Consider the following 26,889-nt stretch of genomic DNA (forward strand, 5'->3'; position numbering starts at 1 on the left):
CACACAGGAAAGATCAGCACTTAGTAGGTTAGAAATTCATTGTCATCCTCAGCTACATGATAAGTTCAACACTAGCCTGCAATACATGAGATACAGAATAAACAAACAAACAAACAAAAGAGTTAGCAGTTGGGGGCACACACTGCTCTTACAGAGAATCTGGCTTCTCAGTCCCAGCAATCATACCTGGCAGTGCAAAACCACTTGTAACTCCAAAGCTCCAGGGGATAGAAAGCCCCTGGCACTCCAATGAACTTGTATTTACATGTGCATACTGACCTTACATAGTTTAAAAATAAAGAAAAACTATTTCATTTTATATATCCGACTACCCATAAAATCATGACCCTCTTGCCTTAGATTCTTCAGTGCTGATTATAAGCCTGCACTATTAAGTCTAGAAAAGTTTGCAAAATTTTAAAGTTGATACATTTAAAGAAATACAAGAACATCACCTTTTGTGCACTGGATCCATCACAGGCTGAGAAGCTGACCTAATGCTGCCAGTGGCTGAGCCATAGCTTTCCACACCAAGGGCAGTCACATTGCATTCACAGATTCACAGCACACACAGCCAGTGCGATGGGCAGACCCCACGGCCCCAGATGATTTGGCATCACCAGGCCATCAAAGGTGAAAAGCCCCCCACGTCTCAGGAATGGGGCCTGGCAGAGCCCACACCTGCTCATCCCGCCATCTCAGATCCTGCCTGGCACTTGATCCTGATTTGAGGCTGGAAGCCATCCTGTCTGTCAGGATGTGGAGCCCTGGAGGTAATAGGGAAGATGGACCAGGGACATACAGTATCATGTTTGGAAATATTTGTGACATGTGGGAAGGGTGAGGAGAGACCTGTGGAAAACCTTTCACACAGCTGTGGACACATCACCTTCAAAACCAGATGCACAGCTAGCAAGATGGTTCGAGCCTGAAAACCTGAGTTCACATTTTAGAATTCACTTTAACAATCTGGATGAAGGGGCTAGACATACGACTCAGAGGATAAGCACACTAGGTCACCCGGAGGAATATGAGTTCAATTCCCAGCAACCACATGGTGGCTCAAAACCAACTGTAATGGGATGAAATGCCCTCCTCTGGTGTGTCTGAAGGCAGAAACTTTGTACTCACAAATAAAATAATTGCTAAACACAAAAACAAAACAAAAACAACAAAAAAAGAACAACCTCTGGGGAGATGGCTAATGAGTTAGGAGTAGTGTGTGACTGTGTGCTCCAATTGCTGGCCTCTTCACACCTGGGACCTTCACTAACCAGATCCAAGCAGCCTTCAGGGAGCCTCGGCTTCTAGTGGTGACTGATCGATCGCAGGGCTGACCACCTCACAGAGGCCTCTTATGTAAACCTGCCCACCACTGCTCTGTGTAACACGGATTCTCCCCTGCGCCGTGTGGACATTGGCATCCCATGCAACAACAAGGGAGCTCACCCAGTGGGTCTGATGGGCTGGATGCTGGCCCGGGAAGTACTCCAGAGGCAAGGGACTATCCCCCGTGAGCACCCATGGGAGGTTATGCGTGATCTTCACTTCCACAGAGGCCCAGAGGAGATGGAGAAGGAGGTGCAGACTGCTGCTGAGAAGGCTGTGACCAAGGAGGGATTCCAGGGAGAATGGACCGCACCAGCTCCTGAGTTCCCTGCTGCCCAGCCTGAGGCGGCCGGCTAGTCTGAGGGTGCGCATGTGTCCTCTGTGCCCACCCAGCAGTTCCCCATATTCGACTGCATGCACAGCAGCCAGCCACTGAGGATGGGTCAGCAGCTCCCACAGCGCAGGCCACCGAGTAGGTGGGAATCACCACTGAGTGGTCCTGAGCTGCTCTGCAGACAGCTGAGCAAAGGGAAAAAAGGAAGAAGGAAAATGGAGTTCCTAAAAGCTGAAAAACAAACAAACAAAAAGCCATATGCACAGGCTCCCATGATGGCTCCAGCCTGAAAACCTGAGTTCACTTATTAGAACCCACTTTAAAAATCTGGATGCGGAGGATGCATAAGTCTCAGAGGATAACAGCACTGACTGCTCTTCCAGAGCAATATAAGTTCAATTCCCAGGAGCCACATGGTGGCTCACAACCATCTGTAAGGGGATCCGCTGCCCTCTTCTGGAGTGTCTGACATATAAGAAATAAATGCTGCAGTGTACTCACATATATGAAATAAATCTTTAAAAAAAAAAAAAACCTCTGGATGCAGGGTGGGGGAAAGATGGCTCACAGGATAAGAACAGTGTGCTGCTCTCCTAGAGGCTGTGAGTTCAGCCTCCCCTCCCTCTTTCCTCTCCCTCAGCCCCAACCCCACCTCCCTCACACACACCCACACCCCCACACATTCCCCAAGCTTCTTAAAACCAGAATTTTTCAGATGGGGGCCAGATAAGAACACTTGTCAGACAAGGACCTGGAGATGTGGCCACTCAGGCCCTCGAGGCCTTCACTTCCACTGTCGTGAGAAGGTTCCCCGTGTTGGCACACAGAACCACTAAAGACTCACTTCACACCACCAAGCCAGAGAGAAGCAGGCACACTCTTCTCTGCTCCCTACGGCCTGGGTGCACACTGTGTGGCTTCACTTACTCCACCACCCATGGAGATGTGATCTACACCTCTGCTGCCATGGCCCAGGGCAGGCCAGGGGACCTGGAAACTCATCTCAGAGGGGAGGGTTATGCAGGGGCCCAAAGATGAAGTGTAAGTTCTAGTCCAGGACTCCCCGAGTGCAGTGCCTCCCAGACACAGACTGATCCACAAGGTCGGAGACTGGGATGGGGGAAGACCAGGAGGGGAGACAGGACTGCTGCATGCAGGGAACAGGGGACAAGAATGGCTTTCTGAGACTGTCCCAGAGAAAGCAGGAGTCAGGGCAAGGGCAGGGACTCTGGCAAAGGGGAAAATGCTGGCCGGGTCAGGCCTGGCCCCTAAGAATCCAGACCTGGCACACTAAGCTTGGGTGCATGGCACCTGCTCAGGAGCTGAGCCCTGTGTGCCCACGGCCCACAGCCCACTCAGGACTGCTGCTATTTTCTTGTTCTTTTCCACAAAATACTTTATTTTTGAAAAGTTCATACACGAGAACCGTATTTGGGGAAAATAGACTGGATTGTAGGTGGCGACTAGTGTTCTCGAGGGCCAGGAAAGGGACAGTTTCCACCCCATTGCTGTACCTAATCACCCACCAAAAGAAAAAGGGCTGAATATAGGACAAAAGTATGTAATGTGAGACAGCTCTCACCAGGGGCAGGTATGGGGCAAAAACAGGGGCACAGCTCAGCTCTGGCTGTAGAGCAGAGGCTCTCAATCTGTGGGTGGCGACTCCCTCAGTCTCACACATCAGATATTACACTATGATAAACAACAGTTGCAAAAATACAGTTGTGAAGTAGCAACGAAATAACTTCATGGCTGGAGAGTAACATAACACAAGGAACTGTATTAAGAGGCCATAGCATTAGGAAGCTGGAACCACTGCTGTAGAAGAACTGGAAGGAAGCGGGATCCATGGGTTGTAGTTTGGCCTCTTCTGTGGGGAGATTCTGGGTCCAACCTGCCAAGCAAAAACAGAGTCAGAGCTGGGCCGTGGTGGCGCACACCTTTAATCTCAGCACTTGGGAGGCAGAGGCAGGCAGATTTCTGAGTTCTAGGCCAGCCTGGTCTACAGAGTGAGTTCCAGGATAGCCAGGGCTATACAGAGAAACCCTGTCTGGAAAAAAACCAAAACCCAAAAACCAATTCAAACAAACAAACAAACAGAGTCAGGCCAGCACTGGCTTCCTGAGCAGTCAGGACTGTGGCAAGGGCTGTGGATAGAACACTCACTTCAAAGATCCTGGAACTCTTCGTTGAGCGCCTGCATGATCGCTGAAACACAGAGGTACAAATGGGCAATGCAGACACAGACACGCAGGAACCCACCAGCCTGAGACCCATTGTCTGTTCCACGGGAACTTCCAGACAGCCGCCTCACTGCCCTCCAGCCCCCATCCAAGCAGACAGACTTGGGACAGACTCCCCCACCCATCACCGAGCGCTATGTGCAAACTTTTTCTACAGGAGAACAGCATGGACAGGCAGTCCTCAAACTCTGGGTCACAGCAGTGCCAGCCCTACTTGTGAAGCAAACAAACAATCATGTGACAACAGACACCTGACAAACCACAGGTGCCAGGACTTCAAGGGAAAGTAAAGGAGGAACTTGTGACTGTCTGGAGAGAAGGGGACCTGGGGGACACATCTGCACAGCACATGGCAGAGCAGGGAGCCACTTGGTGCAAGTCCCAGAAGTCAAGGCGCAGAGGGCTCCCAGCCTGGCCTGCTTCATGTCACATCCCCCATGAGTGTCTGCCCCACTACCTACCATAATCACCTGCACCCAAACAATAAGCTCCCCCTCCGTCCCTGACCCAGTATCCTTCCTGCCCAGGGTAGGCCATACCTAGTTGTTCCTTCAGTTCATCTATTTCTTTCTGGAACATCAGACACTAGCCCAGCAGACACGGAAGAAAAAAGAGAGATTAGTATTGAATGACCTGGCTTCCTCTCTGCTCCATCCCCACTTACAATTACCCTCCCCCCCACTGTCCACAGTCCTGTGATAAGAGTAACACAAAACCATAAACAGGAAGGAGGGGCCCTCTCTTTGTGCAGTACGGGACAGGAGTTGGTACAGGGGATTAACTGTCAGGTTAACTTGGACACTCAGCTCAGAGGCTAGCTGAGGCTGGCATTTCTGAGAGCTGACAAGTCTTTACCTGTGCACAACCTGGAGTCCCTTGTAGTACTGGTGGACTCTCCTCATCTGGGAGTATGGCACCCACAGGTGGATCCTGTTCCCCTAAAAAGAAAATTGTTTTATGTAGCATGTAGACTTAGGGTGCAGGTGTGAAGGGATTGGTGAAATCTAAAATGAGTCCACATCTCCCTGCGTTGGAAGCAACTAGTATCTGTTAGGTCATCAGCTCAGCAGGCTTTGAACCTTCCTTTTCTGTTGCTTCTTGCTTGGTACAACTAAACTAGAACCTGAGACAAGGTCATTGACTGAGCGTGGCTCACCAAGCAAACACTCTGGTTAGCTAAAAGCTACCGGTGGAGTTGGTGTTGTTCTACTTTTTAAAGTCACGCATCCTACAATCCCACTCATTTCATTATGTGACCTGAGGCCCCCTGACCACACCCAGTCCCCTGTGGACTTCCTGCCTGCCCCATCAGGGAAGCCCAAGGCACAAGGCTGCAATCCCCAAAAGAACAGAGCCCAAGGTTGCTTTTCTCTCCCCCATCCTCCCTCATTGCTCTCAAATCCCCAAAGTCTCACCAGCAGGCGGAGGTGCTCTGGGTCTGACACATCTCTGGCTCAAGGACAAGAACTGCGGGTTTCCTGGAACTTGAGGTGCTCTGGGGTTGGAGTCTCCACTGCTCATTTCCACACGATGCATGCACAGGGAAGGCTGCTCTGCCCTGTGTGGTGGAACCTCACACACACACACAAACATATCACTGAGTATATGTTGTTGAGAGGTTGAGGGGAAAGTGGGGCAACAAAATGGAGGCTTGGGAGGCTCAGCCCATCTGCACTTTCTGTCCTCAGTCAGCCTCAGGTCAGGAGGCAGAGCTCAGCCAGGAAGGAGCCCACAGACCCTGAAAAGGCTCAGGTCCTGGCCTGGCTTCCTTGGGGAGGAACCAGGGAGGAATCAGGAGGCCCTCAGGACTGACTGTGTGCTCAGGGTGTGCAGCCCACACTCTAAGGGCTCTCTGGACACAAAGCACCCAAACTGACAGCCAGGCCCATTTCCCACCCCAGACCTGGTTAGAGAGAGGAAATGCACAGGGAAGGGAACAGTAACTGGCACCTGACCGGGGCTCCCTTGATATCCACCCTCACTTACTACTCCACACTGACATCCTAATCAGGATGAGTGTCCACTCACAACTTCCCAAGCCAAGGCAGGGTCAGGGGCAGCTGTGCTGGGGAGAGAAAGGGCAGGGCAACAAGAGACAGGGGATGGTCTACTCACTTGGGCTGGCAGGCCAGGATCCCTTGGTGAGTTATCGTCTTTAGGCCCTGCCTGTGTCTCCTTTGTCCTCTTTGCCACAGACTTCTTCCCAGTGCAGAAGGGCTTGTACTCTTTAGGCCCTGAAGGCAGTGAGCATTTACTGGCCTTCCCTAGCAGGGCAATTCCTGAGATTGGGGGTAGGGTGGCTGGCCCCACAGGTGCTGACTTGAGTCTTTGCTCCCATGGTGGGAGGCTTCTCCCCTGAGGTCCTCTTGAGGCATCTGAGGAGGAGGTCTTCTCTTGGGCTTGCTTCTTTTTGGGACTGGTCTTGTGCAGGGCACCTGAAGTACCAGAAGCTGAGGTAGGGGCAGCAGCTGCAGTAGCTCCTTGGTGGCTGGGTTTGCTCCCTTCTTTGCCCCAGAATATATTTGGCTTTTTCTTAGACAAAGAGCTTTCCAGTTCTCCTGCAGCCTGCCTTTCTATGCTTGAGCTGACTCCCCAGGGAGCACTGGACAATACAGAAGGGGGAACATGGACAAAATTTCCTCTGCCATGAACATTTGTGTGTCTGGCTATGTTATCCAGCTCAGTGAGGCCACTGGACCTGGCCTGGTCTCCTTCTTTGAGGCCAATGGTGCCTTTCATCATGTGAGTGTCAGTGAACTCATCAGAGGACACAGGGTTTGCGGAGGGATATTGGACACCTTCACTACTCACCATCCTACCTACGGTGCCTCTTCTTGGGGTCACCCAGGTTCTGCCTCTCCCCAGGCCTCTGGAGTGCGTTGCACCTTCAGGGGCCTGTTTCCCTCTCATAGTGCTCAGGGACAGTGCCCCTCTGTTGGAGCCTTCATCTGTGTTTCCCCAGAGGGCAGCCAGCTCAGCGGCACAAGATTGTGGGGACGGGTACCTGCAGACTTTTCGGGTCTGTAGGTTGGTCAGCTCTCGCATTACAGTCATCGCCTCAATACTAAGCTGGGGCAAAATATCCAGGTCGGCCTCTTCTTGGTCCACGGGGGAAGTGGTCCGCCATTCTGGATCCCTAAACCCCCTGCCTCTTCCCTCTGTTGCTTCCAGCTTAGGGCCAGACTCCAGCTCAGTGCTCTCAGGGCCCGGGAGGCTGCCTCCACCCTCTCTGATCTTCGGAGGACCTTGGATGAGGCTCGAAGCCTCTGGAACTCTGGGGCTGCTCACAGGGTCCCCTAAACGCTCCCTGCCTTCCCGACCCAAGTCAGCTTCCGGAACAGACACCTGATCCTGGGAATTCATGGCACCGGTAACAGGGGTGTCCTCATCGTCACAGGCTGCGGGGACGGCCGCCTCATCCGAAGAGCTCATGTCGGCAGCACGGGATACTTAGGAAGATAGCGCCCTGTTGTCAGCACGGAGAAACTGAGGCCTTTCGTCAGGTATCGCAGGCCTTTCAGAGAACACGTGACTTAGCGAGACTTCGAAGTCTCGAGAAGGCCTCACACTAGGCCCCAAGCCCCGCCCTTTCTTTAAGAGTCCTCGTCTCTATTGGCTAGGGCTTCGAGTAAAGGCCCAACAATGAAAGCCCTGGTTGGTGGCTCGTACGATGGCCGACCAATGAGAACGGCGAAATGAACCCCCGCCGCTCCCCCCACCCCCGGGCATGAAGTCTCGCGATATTTGAACGTGAGGCGTATGGCACCTGCAGTCGCGGCCGAGGCGGTTGGCTTCGCCAAGGCGTAGCTGGAAATGCGGTGAAGGCGGTGGCGGTTTTCCCTCAGACTGTGCCTGCAGGACTGGAAACATGAGCTCTCCTGATGAGGTTTCTCTTCGGGGGGCCAATTTGGGGCCAGAAAGTGGGGAGCACTCAGAAAGACGCCGCTTTGCCCACGGCTTCCCAAGGGGACACGGCATAGGCCCTGAGGAGAGGCTGTTAAGGAGCAGAGAGGACAAAATGTGTCACCCGGTCTCCAAGACCTTTCAGTGTGAATCCTGGTTAGACAGGGAGGACATGGAGGGAAGGTCAGTCATTTGGGGCTGCGAAGGCCGGCCCGGCACTCCGGTGGATGACAGAGGGGACAGTTTGGACTTTGTCCAGCAGCTGGCCGTAGAAGGTACGAGCTTCGGGCAGCATGTAGCCAACCGGGAGGCCTGGGGTGTCCACAGACATCCGTCTCCCCAAGCCTGTGCGGCTGAGCCCTTTACCATCTGGGGAGACTCAGACGCGAGCACGCTCAGGAGAAGCGCGCGCCCGCTGACCTCAACAGAAGGGAAGCAGTACGCAGCAGCCCAACTGCACCCCAGAGGTCTAGGGAGAGGCAGGGCCTGGATGACCCCGAGAAGAAGTGCCACCAGTCGAATGATAGCCAGTGATGACACTCAATATCCGTCCTCCGACCCTGAATCTTCTGATGAGTTCAGTGAGATACAGATGATGAGGGTAACCATTTGTCTCAAAGAAGGAAGCCAGCCCAAGGCCACTGGCCTCACCGAGCTGGAAGATCCACCTAGACACACAAATGTCCATGGCAGAGAAGGTTTAGTCCATGTGCCGCCCTCTCTGCTGGCTACCACTCCAAGAGGGCTCAGTTCAGGCATAGAAAAGCAGGCTTCAGGAGACCAGGAAAGCTCTCTATCTAAGAAAAAGCAGAGTATCGTTTGGAGCAGAGAAGGGAGCAGGAGCAGCCACCAAGGAGCTATTGCAGCTGCTGCCACCGCCACTGCCAGTGCCTCGGCCATTGCCACTACTGGTGCCCCTGCCCCTGTCGCTTCCGGTGGCTTGCCCAAGACCAGTCCTAGAAAGAAGCCAGCCCAGGAGAAGACATGTCAGTGGGATGCCTCAAGAGGACCCATCGGAAGAACCTTCCCACCATGGGGACAGAGACTCAAGTCAGCTCCTGTAGAACCAGCCACTTTCCCCCCAATCTCAGGGGTTGCCCTGCTAGGGAAGGCCAGTAAATGCTCACTGCCTTCAGGGCCCAAAGAGTGCAAGCCCTTCTGCACTGGGAAGAAATCCGTGGCAAAGAGGACAAAGGAGACACAGGCAGTGTCCAAAGACGATAACTCACCAAGAGATCCTGGCCTGCAGGCCCAAGTGAGTAGACCATCCCCTGTCTCTTGTTGCCCTGCCCTTTCTCTCCCCAGCACAGCTGCCCCTGCCCCTGCCTTGGCTTGGGAAGTTGTCAGTGGACACTCGTCCTGATTAGGATGTCAGTGTGGAGTAGTAAGTGAGGGTGGATATCAAGGGAGCCTCAGTCAGGTGCCGGTTACTGTTCCCTTCCCTGTGCATTTCCTCTCTCTAACCAGGTCTGGGGTGGGAAATGGGCCTGGCTGTCAGTTTGGGTGCTTTGTGTCCAGAGAGCCCTTAGAGTGTGGGCTGCACACCCTGAGCACACAGTCAGTCCTGAGGGCCTCCTGATTCCTCCCTGGTTCCTCCCCAAGGAAGCCAGGCCGGGACCTGAGCCTTTTCAGGGTCTGTGGGCTCCTTCCTGGCTGAGCTCTGCCTCCTGACCTGAGGCCGACTGAGGACAGAAAGTGCAGATGGGCTGAGCCTCCCAAGCCTCCATTTTGTTGCCCCACTTTCCCCTCACCCTCTCAACAACATATACTTAGTGATATGTTTTTGGTGTGTGTGAGATTCCACCACACAGGGCAGAGCAGCCTTCCCTGTGCATGCATCGTGTGGAAATGAGCAGTGGAGACTCCAACCCCAGAGCACCTCAAGTTCCAGGAAACCCGCAGTTCTTGTCCTTGAGCCAGAGATGTGTCAGACCCAGAGCACCTCCGCCTGCTGGTGAGACTTTGGGGGTTTGAGAGCAGTGAGGGAGGATGGGGGAGAGAAAAGCAACCTTAGGCTCTGTTCTTTTGGGGATTGCAGCCTTGTGCCTTGGGCTTCCCTGATGGGGCAGGCAGGGAGTCCACAGGGGACTGGGTGTGGTCAGGGGGCCTCAGGTCACATAATGAAATGAGTGGGATTGTAGGATGTGTGACTTTAAAGGGTAGAACAACACCAACTCCCTATCTAACACCAGAGATTTTGCTGCTAATCCCTATTCATGCACTGAGCTGCTTCCAGCTTCTAGCCATGGTGGTAGTCCTGGTAGCATCCACACAGTGGTTTTGTCTTAGGTGCTCACACCACCTTTATGCTGCCTCTGGGCTGCAGTGAAGGCAGGAATAGAGCTGGGTAGAGCTGAAGATTTCCCAGGTACAAGTTGCTGCCAGCAGAGGGCACTGCTACCTCATATCAAACCCAATTAGTCCCTTTCCACCTGTATGATCCTGCTTCTCACCCACACCCATATGTGTGTGTGTGTGTTTCAGGTGACCAGGAAGTGCCTCTACGCCTGCCATTCCCAGTTGGAGACAGACCACATCCAGTACAAGCAATCGGGGGCTGCCAGCAGGTAAAACTTTCATCAGCTCTCAGAAATGCCAGCCTCAGCTAGCCTCTGAGCTGAGTGTCCAAGTTAACCTGACAGTTAATCCCCTGTACCAACTCCTGTCCCGTACTGCACAAAGAGAGGGCCCCTCCTTCCTGTTTATGGTTTTGTGTTACTCTTATCACAAGACTGTGGACAGTGGGGGGAGGGTAATTGTAAGTGGGGATGGAGCAGAGAGGAAGCCAGGACATTCAATACTAATCTCTCTTTTTTCTTCCATGTCTGCTGGGCTAGTGTCTGATGTTACAGAAGGAAATAGATGAACTGAAGGAACAACTAGGTATGGCCTACCCTGGGCAGGAAGGATACTGGGTCAGGGACGGAGGGGGAGCTTATTGTTTGGGTGCAGGTGATTATGGTGGGTAGTGGGGTAGACACTCATGGGTGATGTGACATGAAGCAGGCCAGGCTGGGAGCCCTCTGCGCCTTGACTTCTGGGACTTGCACCAAGTGGCTCCCTGCTTTGCCATGTGCTGTGCAGATGAGTCCCCCAGGTCCCCTTCTCTCCAGACAGTCACAAGTTCCTCCTTTACTTTCCCTTGAAGTCCTAGCACCTGTGGTTTATCAGGTGTCTGTTGTGACATGATTGTTTGTTTGCTTCACAAGTAGGGCTGGCACTGCTGTGACCCAGAGTTTGAGGACTGCCTGTCCATGCTGTTCTCCTGTAGAAAAAGTTTGCACATAGCGCTCGGTGATGGGTGGGGGAGTCTGTCCCAAGTCTGCCTGCTTGGATGGGGGCTGGAGGGCAGTGAGGCGGCTGTCTGGAAGTTCCCGTGGAACAGACAATGGGTCTCAGGCTGGTGGGTTCCTGCGTGTCTGTGTCTGCATTGCCCATTTGTACCTCTTGTGTTTCAGCGATCATGCAGGCGCTCAACGAAAAGTTCCAGGATCTTTGAAGTGAGTGTTCTATCCACAGCCCTTGCCACAGTCCTGACTGCTCAGGAAGCCAGTGCTGGCCTGACACTGTTTGTTTGTTTGTTTGAATTGGTTTTTGGGTTTTGGTTTTTTTCCAGACAGGGTTTCTCTGTATAGCCCTGGCTATCCTGGAACTCACTCTGTAGACCAGGCTGGCCTCGAACTCAGAAATCTGCCTGCCTCTGCCTCCCAAGTGCTGAGATTAAAGGTGTGCGCCACCACGGCCCAGCTCTGACTCTGTTTTTGCTTGGCAGGTTGGACCCAGAGTCTCCCCACAGAAGAGGCCAAACTACAACCCATGGATCCCGCTTCCTTCCAGTTCTTCTACAGCAGTGGTTCCAGCTTCCTAATGCTATGGCCTCTTAATACAGTTCCTTGTGTTATGTTACTCTCCAGCCATGAAGTTATTTCGTTGCTACTTCACAACTGTATTTTTGCAACTGTTGTTTATCATCGTGTAATATCTGATGTGTGAGCCTGTGGGAGTCGCCACCCACAGATTGAGAGCCTCTGCTCTACAGCCAGAGCTGAGCTGTGCCCCTGTTTTTGCCCCATACCTGCCCCTGGTGAGAGCTGTCTCACATTACATACTTTTGTCCTATATTCAGCCCTTTTTCTTTTGGTGGGTGATTAGGTACAGCAATGGGGTGGAAACTGTCCCTTTCCTGGCCCTCGAGAACACTAGTCGCCACCTACAATCCAGTCTATATTCCCCAAATACGGTTCTCGTGTATGAACTTTTCAAAAATAAAGTATTTTGTGGAAAAGAACAAGAAAATAGCAGTAGTCCTGAGTGGGCCGTGGGCACACAGGGCTCAGCTCCTGAGCAGGCGCCATGCACCCAAGCTTAGTGTGCCAGGTCTGGATTCTTAGGGGCCAGGCCTGACCCGGCCAGCATTTTCCCCTTTGCCAGAGTCCCTGCCCTTGCCCTGACTCCTGCTTTCTCTGGGACAGTCTCAGAAAGCCATTCTTGTCCCCTGTTCCCTGCATGCAGCAGTCCTGTCTCCCCTCCTGGTCTTCCCCCATCCCAGTCTCCGACCTTGTGGATCAGTCTGTCTCTGGGAGGCACTGCACTCGGGGAGTCCTGGACTAGAACTTGCACTTCATCTTTGGGCCCCTGCATAACCCTCCCCTCTGAGATGAGTTTCCAGGTCCCCTGGCCTGCCCTGGGCCATGGCAGCAGAGGTGTAGATCACATCTCCATGGGTGGTGGAGTAAGTGAAGCCACACAGTGTGCACCCAGGCCGTAGGGAGCAGAGAAGAGTGTGCCTGCTTCTCTCTGGCTTGGTGTTGTGAAGTGAGTCTTTAGTGGTTCTGTGTGCCAACCCAGGGAACCTTTTCACGACAGTGGAAGTGAAGGCCTCGAGGGCCTGAGTGGCCACATCTCCAGGTCCTTGTCTGACAAGTGTTCTTATCTGGCCCCCATCTGAAAAATTCTGGTTTTAAGAAGCTTGGGGAATGTGTGGGGGCGTGGGGGTGTGTGAGAGAGGTGGGGTTGGGGGCTGAGGGAGAGGAAAGAGGGAGGGGAGGCTGAGCTCACAGCCTCTAGGAGAGCAGCACACTGTTCTTTACCCGTGAGCCATCTTTCCCCCACCCTGCATCCAGAGGGTTTTTTTTTAAAGATTTATTTCATATATGTGAGTACACTCCAGAAGAGGGCAGCGGATCCCATTACAGATGGTTGTGAGCCACCATGTGGCTCCTGGGAATTGAACTTATATTGCTCTGGAAGAGCAGTCAGTGCTGTTATCCTCTGAGACTTATGCATCCTCCGCATCCAGATTTTTAAAGTGGGTTCTAATAAGTGAACTCAGGTTTTCAGGCTCGAGCCATCATGGGAGCCTGTGCATATGGTTTTTTGTTTGTTTGTTTTTCAGCTTTTAGGAACTCCATTTTCCTTCTACCTTTTTTTCCCTTTGCTCAGCTGTCTCAGAGCAGCTCAGGACCACTCAGTGGTGATTCCCACCTACTCGGTGGCCTGCGCTGTGGGAGCTGCTGACCCGTCCTCAGTGGCTGGCTGCTGTGCATGCAGTCGAATGTGGGGAACTGCTCGGTGGACACAGAGGACACATGCACACCCTCAGACCAGTCGGCCGCCTCAGGCTGGGCAGCAGGGAACTCAGGAGCTGGTGCGGTCCATTCTCCCTGGAATCCCTCCTTGGTCACAGCCTTCTCAGCAGCAGTCTGCACCTCCTTCTCCATCTCCTCTGGGCCTCTGTGGAAGTGAAGATCACGCATAACCTCCCATGGGTGCTCACGGGGGATAGTCCCTTGCCTCTGGAGTACTTCCCGGGCCAGCATCCAGCCCATCAGACCCACTGAGTGAGCTCCCTTGTTGTTGCATGGGATGCCAATGTCCACACGGCGCAGGGGAGAATCCGTGTTACACAGAGCAGTGGTGGGCAGGTTTACATAAGAGGCCTCTGTGAGGTGGTCAGCCCTGCGATCAGTCACCACTAGAAGCCGAGGCTCCCTGAAGGCTGCTTGGATCTGGTTAGTGAAGGTCCCAGGTGTGAAGAGGCCAGCAATTGGAGCACACAGTCACACACTACTCCTAACTCATTAGCCATCTCCCCAGAGGTTGTTCTTTTTTGTTGTTTTTGTGTTTAGCAATTATTTTATTTGTGAGTACAAAGTTTCTGCCTTCAGACACACCAGAGGAGGGCATTTCATCCCATTACAGTTGGTTTTGAGCCACCATGTGGTTGCTGGGAATTGAACTCATATTCCTCCGGGTGACCTAGTGCGCTTATCCTCTGAGACGTATGTCTAGCCCCTTCATCCAGATTGTTAAAGTGGATTCTAAAATGTGAACTCAGGTTTTCAGGCTCGAACCATCTTGCTAGCTGTGCATCTGGTTTTGAAGGTGATGTGTCCACAGCTGTGTGAAAGGTTTTCCACAGGTCTCTCCTCACCCTTCCCACATGTTACAAATATTTCCAAACATGATACTGTATGTCCCTGGTCCATCTTCCCTATTACCTCCAGGGCTCCACATCCTGACAGACAGGATGGCTTCCAGCCTCAAATCAGGATCAAGTGCCAGGCAGGATCTGAGATGGCGGGATGAGCAGGTGTGGGCACTGCCAGGCCCCATTCCTGAGACGTGGGGGGCTTTTCACCTTTGATGGCCTGGTGATGCCAAATCATCTGGGGCCGTGGGGTCTGCCCATCGCACTGGCTGTGTGTGCTGTGAATCTGTGAATGCAATGTGACTGCCCTTGGTGTGGAAAGCTATGGCTCAGCGACCTGAGACCTCAGTCTGTGACACATGCAATGTACAGTATTTCATTAGAGGTAGTTTTTTGAAACTCATACCACAGGAAAGCATGGACTGTTTACGGAATTGCAAGTCACAAAAGCTACTGATTAGTGCTTTTATAGCAATATAGTTGTCCAAGTGGGCTCTGGATTCTGTCCTAGCACATAGTCTCAGAAAATCTACCCTGAGGTCCTTAAGAGTTGGCTCAGTAGTTAAAAGTAGTGGTTGCTCTTCCAGAGGACCTGGGTTCGAGTCTCAGAACTTCCAACCAGTTTACATCTTACATCTGTTTATAAGTCCAATGCCAGGGGATAAGAGAGACCTTTTTCTGGCCTCCTGGAGCTCAGCATACAACACACATGTTCCATAGACACACATGCAGAGAAACTACTCAGACACAATGAGAATAAGTGTTTTAAGATCCTTCTTGGTGAGAGTGATATGTTTCTCAGATTAGCTGGCTGGCGCTTATCTTTGAAGCAGGAGCTCTCCCGGGAGCAGGCCTGCTCTAAGCTAAGGGAGAGTCAGGTGAGATGTGTTCAGTGAGAGTTCAGAGTGGGTGAGGCCTGGCCGTACCCTGCCCCACAGCCTCCGGGGGTCCCCTCTGGGCCCCATAGGTTGACTTTCAGGAGACAGCACATAATACATAGAGTAGGACAATCATAGACCTCAGAGCCTGAATGGAAAGTGGGGACTCAAACCCCCATCTACTTGGAACCCCTCTCTGAGAGGATGTTCTCAGTTTCTTAGGATGTGGCTGTCATCCTGAGCCACATTGCCTAACTCTGGCAGGTCTAAGAGCCGAGTGAAGTCTGACAGACTCTGCAGTTGGGTTTCTGGCAGCTTGCACCAGTCAGTCAGGCCTGGCTGTGGTTGGTGTATTCCCGCACCCAGGTCCCGTTCTTGCATGCTCAAGGCCATCGTCACCAGTGCAGCTGCATGCACACAACCTCCCTCCTCCTCATCTAGTCTTACTGCTGTGCAATAGTGTGTTACTGTGGCAGACTGATCCCGCTGCATCTAGGGGAGGAAGTGGCAGGTTCCCGGGCTCAGTTCTGACAAATAAAATTGGGCCCCATTGGAAAGGAGGAGGTAAGAGCGTTCTCTTCCTTTCACCCCCCACTCTTTCTCAGCCTCCTCCCCAGCCAGGAGAGGGTGTGCCCTGGAGAACACCTAAGCTCTGTCCTGCCTCCTGCTGCAGCTCAGCTCAGTGAGGGCTTTGTAGGGTGGCTGAGCTGTGTGCCTGCCCCTGATGCACTGGCACTAGGGAACCCCTAGCAACATTTCCCTGGGGCTGGAAGCCAGGGATCCTCTGAGCTTCTTTACAAACATGACCTGCACCTTACTGAAAGATATAGTGTCCTCTGAGAGACTAATCCAGTTGTCCCTAGCCTTCCTAAGTCTATGACCCTTTAATACAGATCCTCATGTTGTGGTGACCTCCAACCATAAAATTATTTCCTTTGCTATTTCATAACCATAATTTTGCTACTGTTATGAATCATAATGTAAATATTTGTTTCGTAAGCGACCCCTGTGAAAAGTCAAAAAGGTCGCAGCTGGCAGGTTAAAAGCCACTGGTCTAATCCAAGATATTGACACCTGCTGAGAAATTGGTGTCCACAGCATTGTATTGCTAATAGTGGAATGTAACAGAATTAGTGAAGAGCATAAGTAGACATTTGTGAATGGATCGGATCTGGGTGGGAGGAGAGTCGAGGCAGAGCTGGGAGAAGTAGAGGAAGGGCAAACTAATCAAGATACATCACATGAGGAAAATAGTGCTATTTTCAAAAAGAGGAACTGTGTAACCATTAAAAATTAACTCCCACATTTCTCTAGAATCTGAAAACCGCCATCCTATCTTCTGTTCCTCTGAGTTGAACTCTTTGGGATCCTTAGTGTAAGTAAAATCACGCAGCATTTTACTGTTTAAAAAATTTATGTGGGTATGCATTTGTTGCATGTATGTACATACACATGCCTATGTGTACATGGGAGACACGAGGGGATTGGATCTCTTGTAGTTGGAGATCTTCGAGATGCCTGGCTTGTGACATACTTACTGGGACCCAAATTCCAGTCCTTATGACTGCACAACAAGTGCTCTTAACCACAGAACAATTTCTCCAGCCTCGGTATTTTATGTTTTGAGAGACTAGGTCCCTATCATAATATTCTCAAGGTCCCTTCATGTTTATAGGATCCATAAGAAATTCCTTCTTAAGTACAAATGAAAGTTCATCTTAAGACAAAAGAAGAGATCACATTTCGTGTCCTTCCTCATCCATGGCTTGCTGTCCTCTCTCAGAGAATGCTGGGAACATGCTAGCTGAGAAACTAATAACATTTGGAAACTCTGTTTTAAAAACATTTTCTCTATCTTCATTGAAATCTTTGTGTTATATCTTTCTGTGTGTATGTTACACACATTCAGGTATCTGTGCAGGCCAGACGAGGGTGCTGAATTCCCTGGAATTGTTACAGGTGTTTGTGAGCTGCTGTGTGGTTGCTGGGAACCAAACTCAGGTCCTCTGGGAGATCAGCAAGTGTTCTTAACCTCTGAGTCATCTCTTTAGCCCAGATACTTTGCTTTTTAAAAATAAATACTTAAAAGCAGAATTTCTACACCAATAGGGGAACTTCATATATTACAAATATTTTAGATTTATTTATTTTTATTTTGTGTGTATGAGTGTCTGGCCTCCATGTTTGCTGACCGCACCAATGCCTGGTGCCTTCAGAGGTCAGAGGAAGGCTGTGGAGTCTCTGGAAGCAGAGTTACAGACAGTTCTGAGCAGCCATGTGGGTGCTGAGAATCAAACTCAGATCCTCTGTAAGAGCAGCAAGTGCTCTTAACCACTGAGGTAACTCTCTGGTCCCTCACACCGATATTTTTGAACAAAGAAATTATTTTATTTTTTGTTTTTGTTTGCTTTTGTTTTTCTTTTTGTTTTGTAGACAGGGCTTCAGTCTGCTATCCAGACGAGCCTGAATCTCACTCTGTAGCCCAGCCTTGCCTCAGCGTTCTGAGTACTTGGATCAGAGCCACCACAGCCAGCATATTCCACCTTTTTGTTTTGTTTTGTTTTTTGGATTTGATTTTTTGAGACATGGTTTCTCTGTGTAGCTCTGGCTCTCCTGGAACTCACTTTGTAGACCAGGCTGGCCTCGAACTCAGAAACCCGCCTGCCTCTGCCTCCCAAGTGCTGGGATTAAAGGCGTGCGCCACCAACTGTCCGGCCATCTTTTTTTCTAAGGCAGGGACTCCCAGTGTAGCTTGCCTGGTTGGCCTGGAACTCAGAGACCTGGCTGCTTGTGTCTCTCCTGAATCCTGAACTTAAAGGCACACACTACCATGCCTAGCATATTTTTTATTTTGAATATTTTTAATTTAAAAATATTTTATGTGTTTGGATGTTTTGCCAGCATGTATGTCTGTGCATCATGTATGCACATGCCCGCCAAAGAGATCAACAGATCCTGTGCAAATGTAATTACAGGCAGTTGTGAGCCACCATGCGGGTGCCAGGTATTGAACGTCAGGTCAGTCCTCTGGAAGAGCAGCCACTTCTCTTAAGCATAGGGCTATCTCTAGTCCCTATTTTTTAAAATTTGTTTTTAATGTCTATGTATATGAACTTGTGTTTTTGTGCATATATGCATGCAGGACTCCTCAGAGGCCATAAGAGGGCATCAGACCCCTTTGAAATGGATGTGGGTACTAGGACCTAAATCCCTATCTCCAAAAGAGCAGTAAAGTGTCCTTAACTGCTGAAGCATTAAGCAGCCCCTACATTTTACTTTTTAAATGGAAATATTGCACACATTATGTATAATATCATGTTCTGAAATATGAACACCCTGTGGACTTGCTAAATTGAGTTAATTGACATATGTATTAGCATACAGGCATCTTTTTAAAAAAATGTATTTATTTATTTGCTTATTCACTTTACATCCCGCTCACTGTCCCCTCTTGGCCACCGCCTCTCCCCTCCGTCCTCCCTTCCCCCCCTTCTCCTCTGAGCAGGTGGGGCCACCTGGGTATTCCCTCATCCTCACACTTCAATGGTGGGAAAACTTAAAGTCTATCTTAGAAATTTTTGTTTTTATTAAAAATTTAAACTGATACACAAAACAAGGTTATACATATTAATGAGATACCATAAGATTTTTCAATACATATATACATTTTGTCATATATGAATCAGATTAGAAATACTGATTTATTCAAATAATTTTCTCATAATGAAAACATACAACATCCTTTCCTTTAGCTTTTGTAAATCCATGTGACAATTATTTTATTGTGAATGCTTTCAAAATTATTTCCTCAGTATCTCCCTACAGAGACAAAAAATTCTGTTATTTAATACACTGGAAGTTGACAAGTTGATCACTGCCTAGAGAAGGGAAAATTGTCTTGAAAACATACTTCCCCAGGAGGCCAATTCATCACAGACCTCCCATAACATGGGCATGAACACGACAGATGCACTGTCCCTGATGTGAACTTTTATTAACTACCATTTGATAATCATCTTCAGGCCCAGATCTATGCACATTTCTCACCAGGAATCATTACCTGTCCAAGAAGACTTTCATCAGCATCTTCTGCAATTTCAGGAATCTAGAGTCTATGTTTCTTGGGTATTACCAGAAAAAAAAGGGCTTGTACTTGAAGGGAAAGTTCATGGAAAGCATGACACTTGACATCCAAAAAAAAAAAAAAAAAAAAAAAGATTGTGCTTGCAAAGTCCTTGTAGATGACCTTCCCAAACATTGTGCTGTCGTCACCCAGGCCAGGCAACCTGACACTTGCTATTACTGTCAGTCATCTCAGGCTTCCTTGCAGGAACCAGGAATGAAGTCCTCTTTCAGAGGTTGAGCTATACCACACAAAGCTTGTCAGTAGTCACCTTGCTGTGCAATAACAGACCAGAACTTACTGCTTCTAAGCATAGCTCAGTACACATTTGTTCCTTGCACTGGTGGCTGGCTCTGTTGTTTCTGGATTGTGGTGAGCCACAGCATTGTAGTGGGAGGAAGCCGAAGAGCAGAGCTGCTTACCTAATGGCAGTCATGAAGCTGGGGGGCAGGACAGGAAAAAGGATGACAATGTATAGTCCCCAGGAACAGGACCCCAACAACCTACTTCTCAATATGACCGCCTTCCAAAGAATTCTCCCACTTCAAATATAGCCATCAAATTATTAATCCAGCAGTGGATTAATCCATTGATTTTGTTAGAGCACTCATGATCCACTCCTGCTGATTGGATCCATTAGCAAGATATATATATATAATATATATATTCATTTTGCCAATTCTCTTATTCTAGAGAACTCTGTCTAATATAGGCATGTCCTATCCAATCCATAACACTATATATATATATATATATATATATATATATGACATGACACAGGGTTCCTCTGTGTAGAAGTTGGCTTTCCTGGAACTTGCTCTGTAGACCAAGCTAGACTCTAACTCGGATTAAAGGTATGTGCCACCAAGCCCAACTTAAATTATATATTCGAATTAGCTTACAAAGTAGTGCTTCTCCAGAGGGTTTTTCATACATCCTTAGCTTGAGTTAACCCAGTTCTGCCCCCTGCTCTTCCGTCTCTCACTGCTCCCATCCACACTTAAACCTTGAACCCCCAGTATCCCATTTTCATATCACACGAGCTCTAACCCTTAGGCCTCTTTCTCTCTCTATCTCATGGGCCCTTTCTAGCATCTGCCTTCTAAAGATATTTAAAATTAAAGACACAAATCAAAACAATTTTCTTTCCTTGAGTTCTTTGTCTGTTCTAGATACTAATTCTGTAGGGCATATATATATATATATATATATATATGTATGTATATGGCAAAGAATTACTGGTTCTTTCCTGGACCGCAGCAGTGGGAGGCGGCTGCGGGGAAGATGGCAGACGGGAAAGCAGGAGAGGAGAGGCCTGAGAAGCTCCAGAGAGCCAGAGCTGCCGGAGTTCATTCAAGGGAGCCTCTTGTACTGCCACACAATCTCAGTTCCTGCCGCCTACACGCTAACAAGCAGTGAAGGGACTGTTGGGTCGGTACATGATAGCTGCAGAGGTATCTTTCCTTGTAAAGACGCTTTTTGAGGCTGCTGCTCCCATCAATCTGCTCAGTAAAAATAGTTCATCTTGTAATGGAGGGGAAAGTTCCAGTGGCAGCGCTGAAAAAGCGATCAGCTGAAGACGAAGTCGCAGACCTCCCAACAAAGCCTACAAAGGTGTCCCAAGTTTGGATTTGCCATAGGTAGTCAGACGGCAAGGAAAGCATCGCCATCTCCATTAGACTAGGAGCAAGTCAGCGTAAGGAAACAGTTCCAACTCTTGCTCCAAAAAGTCTTTCGGTAGCAGCAGCTTTCAGTGAAGATGAAGATAGTGAGCCAGAAGAAATGCCTTCAGAAGCAAAGACGAGGATGGAGAACACCGGAAGGGACGCACCAACAAACCCCTTTAATAAAGGAAAGCACGACTTTCCCAATAACCAGAAGTTGTGGGAGAGACATATAAAATCTCATCTCGGAAACATCCACGACCAAGACAATTAAGTGAAGTGTTCTGAGACTGCGCTGTGGGTGGGTGCAGATAGAAGGAGCAGTCTCCTTTTTGTAAAGAATGGTGTAAGACTAGCTTTGGAGCCGTTTTTCTTTCTTTCTTTCTTTCTTTCTTTCTTTCTTTCTTTCTTTCTTTCTTTCTTTCTTTCTTTCTTTCTTTCTTTCTTTCTCTTTCTTTCTTTCTTTCTTTCTTTCTTTCTTTCTTTCTTTCTTTCTTTCTTTCTTTCTCTTTCTTTCCTTCTTCTTCTTCTTCTTCTTCTTCTTCTTCTTCTTCTTCTTCTTCTTCTTCTTCTTCTTCTTCTTCTTCTTCTTCTTGCTTTTCCTCTTTTCTTTATTTTTTAAGATTGAGTGGTACACTAATAAATGAGAGTTTGCAATTAGAGCTAATTTATAAACATAAATTTTATATACAGATTTCAAGACATTTGCTAATTTTGTAGTTTCACATGATTAGTTTCAAAGGGTTACAGATAATAAAGAAATCAGAAGTAGTACCTTTCTAAGAATTGCATTTTTTTAAGACATAACTATTAGCCCATTAAGAGGGAAGCCAAGTTATTGTATACTTCAACCTGAAAGCAGTTCCTCTCCGACTTCTCCTGTCATGATCTAACGGTCTGGCTCCCTGGAACTGCCTTACAGAGAGGGAGTCTTGGATTGAGAAGACAATTTTACTGGACTATTGACTGAGAGCAAATTTAGATAAGGTTAAGATAAACTTTTCCTATGAGTATTTCATTTTGTTTTGGGTCATTATATGCTAGTATTGCTTCACTATCAGTGGGTACCAACTCTTTGCTCAGTAAATTTTTTTTATTAAAAAATCTTATATGAAGTATTGAGTATTATAACTAGCCCACTTTGATGGAGCCTGTCTCCGTTCAGGATCTTCAAAGGACACTATTTGCTACCAAAGTAAATTAGTATTTTGAATGTGCTTCTCTTGATTTCTATTCTAGTTCCTATAAGCATTTCCACCAGAAATTGAGGCGAAACATAAGGAAGCTGTTTCTTTTAAAGTACAAACACCGCCAAAAATATCAGTGTACATACTGCTTTATGTATTTGGCTTACTTTTATTTTTTAAAAGGTTTAAATAACAAAAAAGGGGGGGAGGTATGACATTGTATAAAGACAGACGAGGTGACACACCTTCTGTGACTTTTGAAGCATTTAAATTACTGATTTACTAGAACCAGTTTGAATTGAATTCACAAGATTTCTTTCTTTCATTTTATTTTATTTTATTTTATTTTATTTTATTTTATTTTATTTTATTTTTGTTTGTTTGTTTTTCAAGACAGGGTCTCTCTGTGTAGCCCGGCTGTCCTGGAACTCACTCTGTAGACCAGGCTGGCCTCGACCTCAGAAATCCGCCTGCCTCTGCCTCCCAAGTGCTGGGATTACAGCCGTGCACCACCACTGCCCAGCAAGATTTCTTAATAGTACAACTCCATGGCTTATTTTACGTATCTGCACACTGGCCAGTGGTTTCAGAAGCACGATTAGTGACTGCGATAGGGCAGAAGTGCTTCTTCAGACACAAGCTCGTTGTGAGCCCTTCATCTCATATGCTCTTAGAGTTCTGTGTGTAGGATGTTTGTTTTGTATTTTTGAATTGTATATGGGCTTTTAGAATGTGACAGTTAACTGCATCTTTAATAGTCACAGACAAAAGAAGTGATAAAAATGTCCTTGAAAATTACAATGTTAGATTTGAAGGCAGCTTTGGTGAGTTTCATGGGTGGTGATTATTCACTGGGCAATCTTTAATGTAATGACTTCCAAGAAGCAGCCTACAGGTATTCCCAACACTTTGTTCACTACATGTTAGTTTACTTCATAAGCCCCAAGCAAAACGATGGAACTGTACAGAGCACTATTAGTTCATACATGATTTAAGTATGTCAAGATACACAAATTAACTTTTATGTCTGCAAACTGTCCATTTATCCATTTTACTGTTTGTTGAAGTAACACCTCTCCTACATATTTTCTACATGACTAAAATAACTAATTAACCTGAGGTCAAGATGGAGAGAGACGACTGAGCTGAATGTCTTTACTAAAATTACAATAAATTTTGTCAAATTTGAAAAAAAGGGAATTCCTTCCATTCTCTAGGCTGCCTCTTTCTTCACTTTGCTTTTTCATTTCGTAAAATTCCGTTGGATGATTATTAGCTGTAGTTCTGAGTGATTAAAGTCTTATTCAGAAATTTCTTCCCTTTAAGTTTTATTCAGGTTCAAATCTTATATTGAGGTATTTGATTCATTTGAAGTTGATGTTCCTGAAAGGTAAAAAATAAAGATTTAGTTTCATTCATATATATATATATATATATATATATATATATATATATATATATATATATGTGTGTATGTATATATATATACATACATATATATGTGTGTGTGTGTATGCATTGAAAAAGGAAGTAAAAACATTTTATGATAAAATTGAAGATTTACATGGAAAATATTTCTGGTAAAATTGAAATATATAGAAAAACATGTTAAAATTGAAGATTATCATGGAAAATTATACAGATAAAATGGTAGGCATAAAAACATTTCTAAATTAATTGAAAGTGAAATTAAAAATATTTTGTGATAAAATTAGAGATTTACATGGAAAGTATTTCTGATAAAATGGAAGAAATATATAGAAAAACATGTTAAAATTGAAGATTATCATGGGAAATAATATAGATAAAATGGTAGACATAAACATTACTAAATTAATTGAAAGGAATTATAAACATTTTCTGATAAAATTGAAGATGTACATGAAAAATATTTTTTAGTCTATGTCTTTTTATTGGGGAATTGAGTCCATTGATGTTAAGAGATATTAAGGAATAGTGATTGTTGCTTCCTATTATTTTTGATGTTATTTTTATGTTTATGTGGTTACCTTCTTTTGGATTTGTTGGAAGAAGATTACTTTCTTGCTTTTTCTAGGGTGTGGTGTCCCAACTTGTGTTTGGGTTTCCCATCTATTATCCTTTGTAGGGCTGGATTTGTGGGAAGATATTGTGTAAATTTGGTTTTATCATGGAATATCTTGTTTTCTCTGTCTATGGTGATTGAGAGTTTTGCTGGGCATAGTAGCCTGGGCTGGCATTTGTGTTCTCTTAGGATCTGTATGAGATCTGCCCAGGATCTTTTAGCTTTCATGGTCTCTGGTGAGAAGTCTGGTGTAATTCTGATAAGTCTGCCTTTATAAGTTACTTGAGTTTTTTTCATTACTGCTTTTAATAGTCCTTGTATCCAGAAAATCAATTTCCTTGCAGTGACCCACTGCCCTGGATCTTGTAATCTTTCCCTATCCTTTTTTACAATAATCTCTGAGCCTCTAAGGGGTGTATGATATATACATTCAACTTAAGACTGAGCACTCCACAATCTCTTAATCTGTCTATTTTGTTCATATGTTTATGTTTGTGGAAAGAGAGGTCACTTCCTGAAACAATGTAAACAAAAACTTGCTAATCAACCTCAGTATAATAAAATCCCTTCTAAAATATGCCCAATATGTAAAAAGAATTTTTACTGGGCTAGTCAACACCAATCTAGGACCAATGACAATACAACCCAATTATGAGAACCCAGAGAATGAATAAAGCAGGCCCTTTTACTTTAATTTCTAGCTTGGAATCCCACTGGTTGGACCTCTGAAGTTCCTCAGCTGGAACACAGTTTGGTTTTATATAGACTCTGACTCTGTTCTGCAGCAAGTCACCCAGCTCTATTCTTAACCCTCAAACAATGAGAGACTGCATTACTACTACTAAGAGCAATTCAAAATTAAACTTATCTATAATTAAAGATATATAATTAGATGTAATAGGAGCAGTAAAGAGGCTCCCTAAAAATCTACAGGGACCTCTTTCTAACAAAGTGTTTTGATGTTGTTGGATTTTAATCTCCTTTTGTCTCCCTCCTTTAAGGATTCTGTGCAATTCTATTCCTTCACATATAGGTCTTCTACCCCCCTCCATAAGTCCATGTCCTATTTGTATTGCACTTTTTTTCAGATAGAGTCAGTATATCAGGCAAAGAAACTGAGATGTTGTTGGAATATGGCACTCTCATATCACCCCTGAAGTACCATTACCAAGAGAACTGGCTGGTTTTTTCTGCCTTCAGATAATTCTGTTGATCCTTTGATTTACTGATTCTCATTATGTGGCTCAAGCCAACAACTATTGTTTCAAGCCTTCCTGGAGCACACCTCAGAGTCCTCTATGTAATCAATATTTACCTCCATTCAAAGCCTCCTCATTCTATTTTAATTCAGCGCATTTGAGTTCACCCAGAATTACCTGGCCCCATCACAGATAGAAATCATCATGCTAACCATCTTGTCATGTCCTTTTTTTCAAGAGGTTACTGCTTCTAATTACTTTTTTCATCTAGGAGTTAAAACTTTACAAAACCAATCCCAGTCATCAAGGGTACAAACTCAACAAATTGTCCAGTCACGTACCAACTGCCAGTTGCTGGGTCCTACCATCCTAAGGAGTCAACCCCCATACTCTTCATCCTAGTGATCTTTGACAAATGGATGTGACTCACATATATGCCTTTGGTAATTTTAAATCTGTTCGTGTTTGTGTTGATTCCCTTTCAGGCTTTATCTATACTACTTCTCAAACACAGGAGCCTGCTCCAGCTGCTCAAACACGAGTCTGCTTGAGCTGTTTGCAGATACATACTGACTATTTTCTCTATAATGGGAGTCCCAAAATAGATGAAAACTGACAGTGGTCCTGATTATGTATCTAAACCATTTATCTCTTCCTGTCAGCATTGGGAAATACATATTACTTGTGAAATTCTCTATAACCCCGAAGTATAAGCCTTAATTGAACTAATTAATTTGATTTATTACTCAAGAATCAAATATATAAACAAAAAAGGGGTAAGGTATCGAGTGCTCAGGAGCAACTTGCCAAAGCAATTTACAGTTAAAAATTTTTAAACTGTTCCTCTTAATTCCACCTCATGCCTTCCCAACATCTGAGGAAAAACATCACAAAAAGCAACAAGTTTTTGCTCCAACCTGTGGTTTTATATAAAATTCCTCATGGACCCAACCAGTGGCTGGTTCCTGTTCCCCTCATTATTGGGGCCAAGGCTCCACCTCTATGCTTTCTTCTATAGGTCCTCTCTGGATCCCAGCATTACTCATAAAACTATACCATGAGCTGGCCCCAGAAGACAACGACTGAACAACAGAAGAGAGACCCAGGCCCTCTCCTGAACTTCAAATCACGTGTTGAAAACTCCATTGCCTGGGATGCACTTTTGCAAGAGATGATGTAAATATTACCAATAGCTTCAGCTTTCAACCCACTATTGATATTGACAAGCATAAAAACCTGATCAATGTAGCAGAATTTTCAGAATAATGGGTCTGATAAAACCCTGGAAAGTTCTTTTTTGCTATGATGGCTAACAAAGTCTCTCTCATTTTGATAAGGTAACACTCTGAACTGTCTTTACTTTCCTCTCTCCTCCTGCTTCAGCTCTGTGGCTGAAATCCCTTCCCAGGGGAAAGGTAAGTAAAGTCTACTCCTTCTTCCAAGGTCCCAACAACAAACTTAAGGCTTGATTCCCCAGTGTTCACACTGGGGAACCGTGGTGGTTTGAATGACAATGGCCCCTGATATGCTCAAATATTTGAGTCCTTGGTCCTCA

General features: G+C 46.9%; 2 protein-coding genes, 1 long non-coding RNA gene and 3 pseudogenes across 3 annotated transcripts; 3 read left to right on the top strand and 3 right to left on the bottom strand.

Annotated features, from left to right (window-relative positions):
- The first annotated feature begins 1,238 nt into the window (after window positions 1–1,238).
- LOC127674510 (40S ribosomal protein SA-like) lies at window positions 1,239–1,832 on the top strand (annotated as a pseudogene).
- Window positions 1,833–3,423: 1,591 nt separating this feature from the next.
- LOC127675237 (uncharacterized) lies at window positions 3,424–4,175 on the bottom strand. Its single transcript, XR_007975455.1, has 2 exons — window positions 3,830–4,175; window positions 3,424–3,557 (listed from the first exon to the last, which is right to left on the bottom strand). It is a non-coding gene; the product is annotated as an uncharacterized LOC127675237 (long non-coding RNA).
- Window positions 4,176–4,359: 184 nt separating this feature from the next.
- On the bottom strand, window positions 4,360–7,338 carry LOC127674511 (uncharacterized protein CXorf49 homolog). Its single transcript, XM_052170258.1, has 4 exons — window positions 6,022–7,338; window positions 5,322–5,478; window positions 4,762–4,844; window positions 4,360–4,491 (listed from the first exon to the last, which is right to left on the bottom strand). The coding sequence occupies exons 1-4, from the start codon at window positions 7,336–7,338 to the stop codon at window positions 4,360–4,362; spliced, it is 1,689 nt and encodes a 562-aa protein (XP_052026218.1).
- A 436-nt stretch (window positions 7,339–7,774) lies between these two features.
- Window positions 7,775–11,799, top strand: LOC127675525 (uncharacterized protein CXorf49 homolog). The gene is made up of 6 exons (XM_052171608.1): window positions 7,775–9,064; window positions 9,607–9,763; window positions 10,294–10,376; window positions 10,647–10,692; window positions 11,268–11,309; window positions 11,582–11,799. Exons 1-5 carry the CDS (start codon window positions 7,775–7,777, stop codon window positions 11,306–11,308), a joined length of 1,617 nt encoding a protein of 538 aa, XP_052027568.1. The 3' UTR covers window position 11,309; window positions 11,582–11,799.
- A 1,467-nt stretch (window positions 11,800–13,266) lies between these two features.
- On the bottom strand, window positions 13,267–13,856 carry LOC127674512 (40S ribosomal protein SA-like; annotated as a pseudogene).
- A 6,668-nt stretch (window positions 13,857–20,524) lies between these two features.
- Window positions 20,525–21,178, top strand: LOC127675415 (PEST proteolytic signal-containing nuclear protein-like; annotated as a pseudogene).
- Window positions 21,179–26,889: the final 5,711 nt, after the last annotated feature.

This window comes from Apodemus sylvaticus, chromosome X, assembly GCF_947179515.1.
Source record: "Apodemus sylvaticus chromosome X, mApoSyl1.1, whole genome shotgun sequence".
Classification (NCBI taxonomy): Eukaryota; Metazoa; Chordata; class Mammalia; order Rodentia; family Muridae; genus Apodemus; species Apodemus sylvaticus.